Source organism: Hippocampus zosterae, chromosome 6 (genome assembly GCF_025434085.1).
Source record: "Hippocampus zosterae strain Florida chromosome 6, ASM2543408v3, whole genome shotgun sequence".
Classification (NCBI taxonomy): domain Eukaryota; kingdom Metazoa; phylum Chordata; class Actinopteri; order Syngnathiformes; family Syngnathidae; genus Hippocampus; species Hippocampus zosterae.
The window spans coordinates 12146644-12157492 of NC_067456.1; the positions used below are offsets into that span (position 1 = coordinate 12146644).

The 10849-nt window shown below is 41.0% G+C and overlaps 2 protein-coding genes across 3 annotated transcripts; both read left to right on the plus strand.

The window, feature by feature from the left end:
• Positions 1-462: 462 nt before the first annotated feature.
• On the plus strand, positions 463-4734 carry riok2 (RIO kinase 2 (yeast)). The gene is made up of 10 exons (XM_052067868.1): positions 463-687; positions 1069-1207; positions 1685-1801; positions 2251-2426; positions 2552-2640; positions 2723-2914; positions 3014-3106; positions 3378-3803; positions 3930-4029; positions 4165-4734. The coding sequence occupies exons 1-10, from the start codon at positions 622-624 to the stop codon at positions 4324-4326; spliced, it is 1560 nt and encodes a 519-aa protein (XP_051923828.1). The 5' UTR covers positions 463-621; the 3' UTR covers positions 4327-4734.
• Positions 4735-5260: 526 nt separating this feature from the next.
• Positions 5261-10849, plus strand: LOC127602049 (protein limb expression 1-like). Of its 2 annotated transcripts, none has more exons than XM_052067880.1 (6): positions 5261-5542; positions 6551-6756; positions 8212-8352; positions 8445-8540; positions 9329-9406; positions 9481-10849. In XM_052067880.1, the coding sequence occupies exons 1-6, from the start codon at positions 5467-5469 to the stop codon at positions 9943-9945; spliced, it is 1062 nt and encodes a 353-aa protein (XP_051923840.1). In that variant the 5' UTR covers positions 5261-5466; the 3' UTR covers positions 9946-10849. The 2 variants fall into 2 exon arrangements, with proteins under 2 accessions (XP_051923840.1, XP_051923842.1); XM_052067882.1 differs by having other exon boundaries at positions 8227-8352.

Sequence of the window (10849 nt, forward strand, 5' to 3'; positions counted from 1 at the left end):
TGTCTGTGTGAGTAAATCTTGGTGAAATGGGGGGCGGGGGCACAAGATAGGGTTGGGGGTATTGGTAGAGGGGTGGAATATCAAGCTATGTACCTCAAATTTGCTACTGATCAAAGAAACTTGACACACATGATTTGCTTCCACGGGCCACATAAAATGATGAACTAAGGTCTTTTTGCTCATTCCCTTTATTTCTCTGTTCAAAGCTACCACACCTGTCCCTAACGTGGTAATTGAATGCTTGCTTGACTGTAGATTTGGATTAATTAATTCTAAGATCACTTAGAATTAGTCTACTACGCGAATTAAAGCTTTCTTTGTGCTCTGATAATGAGAAAGAAAACACCCATACTATACCCTTTACAGCAGCAGCCAAATCAAATCTGATCAAAACGGTGAATGTTTTTTTGGCCACGAGGTGGTGCTCACTTTCCTTTTGTCTACTTAAAGCTTCACTACCAATACGACGTCATTTCCGATCCTCAACTTCCGCTATGTCCATGTGTTTACAAAAAAAATGTACATCTTGTTTTGACATTCATCCATACATTGTCCGAGCTGCTTAACCTCACGAGGGTCATATTTGGAATAATTATTTGACACAGACTCTCCGTTTAAAACATGGGAAAGCTTAATGTGGTGGTGTTGAGATACTTGTCTCGAGATGACTTTCGGGTTCTCACGGCGGTAAAGTATATTTCTCATGTCCATGCTGTCTCCTATATCTAGCTGAGTTAGCTTCGGCGAGGCTGAATTCTTTCAGGGGAAGCCTTTCTCAGATTTGGGGCCACAACGTAAAATGGACCCTTTTAAGTGGTTCGCAGATTGTCACTGGAAAGTACTGTACGATATTTTATTGAGTGTCAAGTAGGCAAACGTTTGGTTGGATGATATGAAGAACGAATTACATTACAGTGGGTGTTTTGAAAATGTTTGAATTAATCACCATTGACACTGTCTCGAGACTTTATTTGACAGTGGAAAACTGTTTTCCAGCTCACTCACAAATGTAACTTTTGAATGTTTTTTTATATAAATGTCAACATGTTATCACACCTCTGCTTTTAGGTTGAGATGGGAATGAAGAACCATGAGATTGTTCCAGTGAGTCTCCTCGCATCCATTGCCAGCCTCAAACACGGTGGCTGCAACAAGATCCTCCGAGAGCTGGTCAAACATAAACTTGTGGCCTACGAACGCACAAAGAGTAACCTCATCTTTTTTTTCTTTTTTCAACAAAACTAGAAGATCGACATAACATAAGAAAGCCATCTTGCAACCCCCCAAAAAATAAATCAATTCATAGCATTTCCAGTCGTGAAAATATCTACCAATTTAAACTTTTTTTTAACACTTCAATAAATCATTTCCATATCTCCCATTTGGAAGTTATGGAAATGTTCACATTGCAGTCTGGAATTCCAAAGGGAAAAAGTTACGAATTCCACTTACAAAGCTTCAACAATTAGGGTCCTCTCTTCCCAAATATTTATTGAAGGCTCTTAAAAGAAAAGTGATGTAACACAGTGGTAAATCTGACCCTGTCCCAGCTTCTTTAGACCATATTGCACATTGCATAACATTCTAAGTTCATGATTATTTTGCTACCTTGTATGCTTTGGTTGTTTTGTTCTAAGAATGTATGTCCTATGTTTTGTTCTAATTTGATGTGTATATATTTCAGCTGTGCAAGGCTACAGATTGAACTTCGGAGGGTATGACTACTTAGCCCTCAAGACCTTGTCTTCCAGAGATGTTATTGCTTCAGTTGGAAACCAAATGGGTGTTGGAAAAGAGTCGGGTTAAGTTTTCGTCGATAATGTGCTAAAAGTCAAAAGTTGATTAATTGATGACATCATTGACGTATTTCTTTCAGCACAGAATAGCAGTTTCCCACTTTTTGTGTGCCATGCACTGGTTTCAAATGAAGACATGTTTTGAAATTTTTACTATTAATATTTGGAACCATATCATGTCACAAGGCAAAAAAAATAAAACGGTTCGCATGATGGTATAGTGCAGAGGTGCGCCGGTACAAACCCCAAGCACATAAACACATCGCTCAACAGTACGCATAACAATTGTGTATTGTTGCATTTGTTTTTTTCACATGTTGTATTGGATATCATTAAATGTTCAATCTCTACCTCATAAAAGTGTCCACTGACGGTATGCCAGTAGTGATTTGGCTTCCGCAGTTGTGCACCTATGCCGTGTGTGAAACTGATCTTTTGTGTTTCATTTCTTCAGATATTTATATTGTGGCAAATCAAGATGGGGAGCAGTATGCTCTGAAGCTTCACAGATTGGGTCGCACCTCCTTCAGAAACCTCAAGAATAAAAGAGATTACCATAAGCACAGGAAGAACATGTCCTGGCTCTATCTCTCTCGCCTCTCTGCCATGAAGGAGTTTGCCTACATGAAGGTAATGCAAACCATGCCGCACTGTCAGTCTTATGCATCTTATGTGGAATATAATTCCTCATCAGGGTTGCAGTCATAGTGTAGCTGAATTTGTTGCATTGTGTATATTGACTCATTCTTTCCCAGGCACTCTATGACCGAGGCTTCCCCGTGCCCAAGCCGGTGGACTACAACAGACATGCGGTCGTAATGGAGCTCATCAATGGATATCCACTGTATGGAAAAAAAGCCATCTCTGTTTCTGTAATCACTTCTCGTCGCAGAACTTATCATGAATTGTCTCCATCCTCATATCAGGTGTCAGGTGCATGAGCTGCAAGATCCACCCGCCCTGTACAGCGAGTTTATGGAGCTCATCGTCAAACTGGCCAACCACGGCTTGATTCATGGAGATTTCAACGAGTTCAACCTGATGCTAGATGACCAGGACCACATCACGATGATTGACTTCCCTCAGATGGTATCCACCTCACACCCAAATGCTGAATGGTAAGTACATGTGGCCGCGAACGCTTCATAGCACAGCCTTTCCGATGAGTGAACAATTGCAAACCCTTGATTTTTCACTTATCTCTCTGATCTTGGTAGGTATTTTGATCGAGATGTCAAATGCATACGAGATTTCTTTGCAAAGCGCTATAGTTACGAGAGTGAGCTGTTCCCAACCTTCAACGATATCAGGTATTTTCTCACTGGCAATACAACTGCACTGTAGTTAAAAATTAAATGTGTGTCATGTTTTTGTTCATAATAAGTTACATTGCTTAACACTTCATGCCCTTTATGAACGCATAACATTTTAATGTTAAGCTTCAGATTCAACAAAATTTTAAATCAATATATTTGATTGGTGTTTCCTCTGCCTATAAGGAGCTACATTACTTTGCATCAGTCTGTTTCTTTATCTTGTGTTGAAGTGACATCTGTGAATCCAAACATTTTTTTCTTCCAGACGCTCGTGTTCTCTCGACGTTGAGGTCTCAGCGAGTGGTTTCACCAAAGATCTGCAGGAAGATGCTGCGGTGTTCCATCCGGCTGGACCGGAGGGAGAGCAAGACGATGACGACGAGGAGAGCGACAAAGAGGAGACGGGCGAGGACGTTGAAACCGAAGAGCCAAGTGTGGATGTGACTGACTACAATAATGCAATTCTGGAACTCGAGGGGCTGAAGGTCAGCGACACAAATGGCGACATACGGGAGGAAGCGGAATGTGAAAAAGAAGAGGGGGAGAGTGACAAAAAAGAAGAGGAGGAGGAGAGAGATCCTGAGGGTCAGTGCATTGACAAGACCATGAATGACCTGGAAGAAGAGCTGCAGGATGAGTTCCCTGAACTTGAAGACCTTTCTGCATCAAACAAAGAGTTCATACCTTTCAGGTACTGACAGTAAAAAGTGATGTAATTATTTGTGTGCAGCAGTAGTATCGTGTAGCCCTTCGTGATTCTTTCATCAGTCTTTCAGCAAAATGACACATAATGCAATCATTGCTTCCTGTCGTGCAGAGACTCTGAAAGCCTTCTACAGATGACGGAACACAGGAGGAGGAGGACAGACAGTGAGGCTACAACGGGCAGCATAGGAAGCTGCTCAACCATCCCATCGGTAAGTAAGAAATAAAGCTGATGTCCAGACACCATCATTTGTGAGTCGGGGTTGCCAAATAACCATTTAACGGCTACGTCTGGTGTGTGTCAGGTTGTGTAAGTCACCAACTGTTGTTGTTTTTGTGTGTTGCAGGACGTGGTCCGTCAGAAGGTGCGCAGACAGCTCACCAAACAACAAAAGGCGGCGCAGAGGAGACGTCTGCAGAAGGGGGAAGCCAACTTGGTGACGAAATCGAGACGAGAGAACCAAAGCAACATTAAGTCTAGTTTGGAGAGCGCCACTTTTTGGGGTTGAATGCTTGTCTGGTACTCGTCTGTCTAAAGAAGCTTAACAAACTGGATCGGACCAGTCACGTCCCATTAAGTCCGGATATGGGATGGACCTTCCCCAGTTTGCTCAACTGTCAGCATACAATTCCATGAAAATATGGACTCCTCCAAAAAGGCTGTGTCATCAGCAATATTGCCATTCAAACAATTCCTTCATGTGTATTTCTCTGCCTTTTTAAAACAACAACTATGGAGGGAAATACCGGTATGTTCATGTAATATTGAATTTATTCTTTTTTCATGTTGATTTCTATTGCATGTCTGGAATGTAATATGGGTACAAGCTAATCAGCTGCTTCAGCTTGAATTTGAGTCAAATCATGAATGACAACATAAAGCGCAATAAATTCCAATTGAAGTAGAAGAATATCAACATGGTCCAGAAAGATGTCGGAAATGGTCACTGTTTTCAGTCAAAACATTTTGAGCGACGGAGAGAAGAAGTGAATCTGGTAGTCGAATGAGTGGTTTCTCAGAATTTGGTCCATTTTTGTTGGAGGTATTGAGAAAGCGAGTGAATTCCAACTTGAACAAAGGCTATTCATTTCCAAGAGGATGAATGGACCTCAAACCCCAAGCTCAGTGGGCTCAAAAACATGTGGGACAAGTGTTTTGTTACTCCCCTTCCCACACTTGGCGGACTAAATTAGCATCCTGATGATAGGGCGTGGTGAAACAATTTAACGCAAATATACGCAGCCTTGATAATAGGAGGTTGTTGAGATGTCTTATGTTTAATTTTGCAACTATGTTGATGAAGCTTTTAAAGTGAGTGCTTGGGGATTACCAACTCCACAGCTTGATGGGAGGGGCTCAGCATTCCAGGGCTGCACCTCTGTGTGTGGAGCTAGTGAGGGGCCCTCTCAGCTAATTGGCAGCAAGAGTGACAAAGGTGGTCTGCTTCAAACAAAAACCAGAGTGAAACTCAGTGGGCCCACAGATGGAGGAGGGGGGAAAGGCGAAATGAGGTTTAGTAGGTGGAGAAAGAAAGAGGGGCTCGACATTCGATTTTGAGTTATTGCCATGTGCTGTTGCCATCCTGCTTTGGCATGGCAGTGGAGCCCGAGACAGGTGAATGAGACAAGTTGACTGAATTTTTAGAAAGATGAATAAAGTGGGAGATGAGGACAGCATCATGTCCTACTTGTCAAAGAGCTACGTCGATTTCAGCCCTAAAGACTGTAAGTAAACTTTCATCTTAGAGTTCCACTTTACAGTAAGCGCTTAAGACTATATTGTCGATCCACATTCTTAGTTTGTGAACACTTTAGTAAGACTTTTAAGCCCACATTCAGCTCTTCATGATGTAGGTTAATTGGGTATCGTAAAGCCATGCCCAATAAGAACTTGTATTGAATGGAAAGTTTATAACATGTATTCTTAGTTATTTTATTACAGTTTCCGGTGCAATGTCAGCAATGCTTGTTCTGTTACACGGCTGTCAGAACCAGTTGTAATGCTGTTGCGCAGAAGCCTGACTAATAACAATTGTCAACAGCAAATTTTAATTAGAGGTGGTTTTATGTGTGTGTCGTTGAATGTGTGTTTGACGCTGATTTAAAAAGTGTCTACTTTTTTTGGGGGGGGGGGGGGCGCATCGGGTTAGTCTGGTATTTTCATGTTTTTGTTTTTAACAAAGGTGGCCATTTTGTGTCCAGTGAGTTGCCATCAGTATTTCAGGCAGACCCAGTCCGTCCGATGCGGCGGCTGAACGGATTTACCGGGACTACATCGCACGCAAGTGCCACACACTTGACACGCAGCCAAATACAGAAAAAATAGAAAATAAAACCACGTTGAAGAAAAATAAAACCATCCCTATCAGTCCCATAGATTTCGATGACACGTGTCACATATTGTTTTTATTTCATCATTCATCACACCGTGTGTTTCCGTCTGTTGTATTTTATTTAACTGGCTGTGTGTCGGCTTTTGCGGCGCCTGCGTGTGACGGACTTGGCCTGCATGGGTCGGACTGAAATACTGACGGAAACAGCGACAGACTTCCGTCACTCTGGTGAAATGCGGATTTTTACTGTGTGTTGTAATTTATAGCGATGATATTTCATGGTACAGTATATCAAAAAATATTCCGCGGGAAATATGCACAAAAAAGTAAGAATTTTAGAAGGGTGCAAATTCATTTTATTTTCTCACTTTGCAATGACCTCCCATCTTGTGTGTCCAAGTCAATGTAGTAGCCATGCTCCATAACTTCTGGGAACAGAAGGCGGTGGGTTACATGGATGGCTCTTCCACTGGATCAGATGCTTCTGTTGGGGATCCAGCGGGCCAGATGGAGACCCTGATCCTGTATGAATCTGCTGCTTCCCCCGGTCCGCCGTTTGTCTGCTACGTCACACTGCCAGGAGGAAGTTGCTTTGGGAACTATAAGGTGTGTCATTAAAACAAAAACTATCCTCCTCGTGTAGCAAACCTGACTGTGTTTAATGACATTACGAGGTGCTTGTCATAGGCCGCTATAGATACTAAAAGTATCTCTAGCATGTATGCATTAGTGAGCTGAGCACCTGGGCATATACAAACATGTACTGTAGTTTAATATTACAGTAATTATAATGCAATATTCTGAGTTAAAATATTTTCATGAGAGTTTTATTAAGGTTGAAATTTTACATGTTTACTTTGGCACTAGATGAATCTAATGGTGTATGTTTTTATGCCCCATCAATGCACAGAGCACTGCGTATGTGGCACTAAAAGTGTTCATTTGTGCTGAGTCATTCATGGTTTTAATAGCTAAAAATATTCACTAGAAGATAGGAATGTTGTAAAGGTGATGTCAAGGTATTTAAAGCATGAGTTGCAATTATAGTAATCCTCTCTATCAATGGTGACATTTTGGAAAATCTGAAAAAAAGTTTTCTTATTTAAATGGTACTTTGAACACATAATAATGTCAACTTGAACCCTTTTAATTAAGAACGATTCCACATTTTACAAGTATTGTGCAAATTTGACTTCTGCAGGAAAGCCACCACAATGAAAAGCGTCATTTATTGTTTTGCCAAGATGACTGAGTAAATCTGACGTTTTTTAACAATAAAGTCACATCTATTTTCATTTGTTCAATGATGTATAGCATCAGGTTAGTTCACATTTTTAATGAAGCAAGATATTTGGAGTTTACGATGCATGGAGGATTCATTTCAGAGCCGTTTCAAGGTGTCTTAAAATTAAAGGGAACGTAGATTGGCCTGAACATTGGCACTTATGTCAGTAACAGTAGTAGTCATAATTATGTCATTTTTACATTTTCGGAGGTTGAAGTGGGCATAAGTAGAGATATCTACGTACATTATGGTGACCATTCACTGCAGTTTTAGAACATTCTAAGCGATGTAGAGTATATTTAGTGATTTAAATTCTGTCCAGTTCCTCCACTGACGTCAGACCAACATATGTGGGAGGGAGGGGTGTATCCAAATTGCAGAAGAAAAGGAGGTTGTACCAGATTAGCTTTTTACTAATTTCCCCCCAAACAAATTGAATTGAAAATGAAAGCTGGTTTCATTTTCCTGATCAAAGCTACATGAAGATTTTTTAGGGGGGTTGGGGGGGGGGGGGTGACAAATAGGCCATCCTTGCCAAATAGTCCCTATAATGTTGTTAAAGTGACTTTAATCTCGTGGTGTGTGCATTGTGACTAAAACCAGAGCTGCCAGCACCATGTGATTGGCTATCTGTGACTGCCTCTCCATTGTGATTTGAATTCTGATCCCGTGATTATCTCCAACGAAGTGTAAAACGGAAACATATCTGAAAGAGCATGTTGGACTTGAGAAAGAAAGTAAATTTTTCTTCCCACAACCCACCCACTCATCCCCAGCTGTGCAACACTCAGGCAGAGGCTCGTCGAGACGCCGCCCGAGTAGCCCTGATGAACTCGCTTGTCAATGAGCTGCCTTGTCGACGCATCTGCCCTCAGTTCATCGCTCAGAGTCTACAGCAAGCCACCAAAGACAGTGATGTGAGCTTTAACAGTCATTCAGCCAACAGGAGAAAAAGTATTTGATTATGTTGATAAGATTTATGTTAACCTTCCATGTTGCCGCTGACCAGGTTTCTATAGAAGATGCAAAAGATTCAAGCACGCATATAGGAACATACAGTCTGCTTCTCCACTCTTACATGGGAAGGACCATGCTGGAATTCCAGGTGAAATATCCCTCTGAATAAGTCCCTGATGGAGTAGTGGTACATTCACCTGACTTGTGTGGGGGCAGTGTGGAATTGGTTCCCACTCAGTGACGGTGTGGATATGAGTGTGAACGGTTGTTTGTCTCTATATGTTCCCTGCGACTGACTGGGGACCTCTTCAGGGTGTAGTCTGCCTTCCGCCTGAAATCATCTAGCACAGGCTCCAGCAACTCCCCTCGACCCTGTTCAGGATAAGCGCTGTTGAAAACGGATGGCAATTTTTTTTTTTTTGCAGTTATAAATAAATGACATGTAGCAAAACTGGATGGTGCTACACTACATAATCAGGAAAATTTGACCCACAAATAAATTCATGATCATTCCATCTAAAACAAAGCTGATGCTAAAGTACACACACATATTCATAACTCCATTTATTTGCACGCATACAAGCACAAAAGGGTCTGCACTCACAAGCATTGAGTTGATTATGTTCTATTGAACAACATCGCCCAGTAGTATCCAAAATATTAATCGGATGCGGATGTGTAAAGTAGCAGGCAGGTCAACAGTGACTGATTCCTCACATTATACATCTGTCATACGTGGTCTATTTTCACCTAGTACAGCCTCACTCTCTTGTTCTTAGAGAAGTAGTTGTACAAACAAAGAGCCTGTTCTACACTAAGTTTGTTTTCTTTTACGCATAGCTATCTTCAGGATGTCTTGAATAAAAAGCTACTCTTAAATGATGTCATATAAACTGTAAAAGACCTGCATGTTAAACTTGTGTTGCACAACTACAGGAGATGATGACGGTTTTTCAGTTGCTGCACTGGAATGGAACACTAAAAGCTCTGAGAGAGAGACAGTTCTCTCGTCAGGTATGGACAAAAGGCTATTTTTTCTTTCTTCGAAGTAATATCTCTACTGCAAAAGCCTTGTTTTTCTCATTCAGAGCGTGATTGCTTATTACACCCAGCGTGGTCTTGACGAGTATATGCGCAGCAGCATGGCTTTGGATTGGCTCGGGCGGGAACAGAGGTCACCGGGCCAACTGGGGCAGGAGCTGCAGGCAGCGCAAAAGGAGCTGCTGCTTGCCCGACGTCGAGGCATCGAGCTGCGTTTCTACAAAGAGAAGACGGGCATCCTCACCTTGGCTCTCAGTCAAGCATATATTCACCACACACCTAAGATCCACAGCCAGGCACATGAGAGCAAGAAGGAAGAACTCCCCTTGCAAATAATGTGCTCCCATGGTAGAGAGGTGTCGATAACGCCATCCTGCGGTCCATCACCACCCTTCTATGAACACACAAATCCAGCAATTTGTGAAAATAGTGGCGGGAACATTCCCACTGATTGTTATCCCAACCTGCTAGCTTTTCACTCGCATGCATGCACTAAACCAGAATTTACTTGAGGATACATGAAATGTAATTTCAACAAATTCTCAACAACATGTCCATGGATGTTTCTGTTGGCATAATAATGTCATCATGCAGTAATAAAACAGTATTATATATGGATAGCACTATAAGCAATAGCAGTTATTTGAGTGCTTACAATATTTCATTTAAGGTGAGCCTTACGGTACTCTAAATAACTCACTGTCGTTTTCTGATTTTATTTTTATTTTTTTTATTTGCATGTTAGATGTTTTATATGACTCCCAAGCGCAACTGTGAAACATGGTTGGAGGCAGGTCAAGTTGTTAAACTAAATAACATAATCGTGCCATTTTTGAAGACCAGGTCATATGATTCCTCTTCTTTATATGCAATGAAAAGGGAAAATGGGTTTCTTTTTTTTTGTCTCTCAGTCAGTTCCTGTTAACAACATGGTGATCATTGTAGATACCTGTTTGTGTTTGGTATTTTTTTTTTTTGAAATGTTGACTAAATAAAATAGTGGATCAAGATTTGTATGTCATATTATCAGTTAAAGCACTGACTGATGCTGTGCACGTTATGTTGAGTAAACTGCTTTGCAAACAATTCAGCAATCACCAAGAACAATGCTAAAGAAAATGACAACCATACAGGCAAGGACTACAATTTTAAGCAATACTAACATATATGCTATTATAAATATACAGGTGCATCCCAATACATTAGAATATTGTAGAAACAACTGGATTGGCTTGGGTAGATGGGATAGTTTATGCATGTAGTATAGTTTAGGTTTATTTTGTGCAATGTTCTTGCACAAATGTCTTCTCGTTCATACTTTTTCAAATTTCCCGTATCCATTATTATTGCTGAAACGATGTGTCTTAATTGTGGGTTAATAAAGGTTATCTTATTTTATTAAAACAAAAATAAAAA

Excerpts from the sequence above, each read along its gene's own strand:
- riok2 (XM_052067868.1), top strand. The coding sequence starts at position 622 with ATGGGAAAGCTTAATGTGGTGGTGTTGAGATACTTGTCTCGAGATGAC. Across the intron at positions 2,641-2,722 it reads CTCATCAATGGATATCCACT|GTGTCAGGTGCATGAGCTGC; the intron begins GTATGGAAAAAA and ends TCCTCATATCAG. Across the intron at positions 3,107-3,377 it reads CCAACCTTCAACGATATCAG|ACGCTCGTGTTCTCTCGACG; the intron begins GTATTTTCTCAC and ends TTTTTCTTCCAG.
- LOC127602049 (XM_052067880.1), top strand. The coding sequence starts at position 5,467 with ATGAATAAAGTGGGAGATGAGGACAGCATCATGTCCTACTTGTCAAAG. Across the intron at positions 6,757-8,211 it reads GTTGCTTTGGGAACTATAAG|CTGTGCAACACTCAGGCAGA; the intron begins GTGTGTCATTAA and ends ACTCATCCCCAG. Across the intron at positions 8,353-8,444 it reads AAGCCACCAAAGACAGTGAT|GTTTCTATAGAAGATGCAAA; the intron begins GTGAGCTTTAAC and ends GCCGCTGACCAG.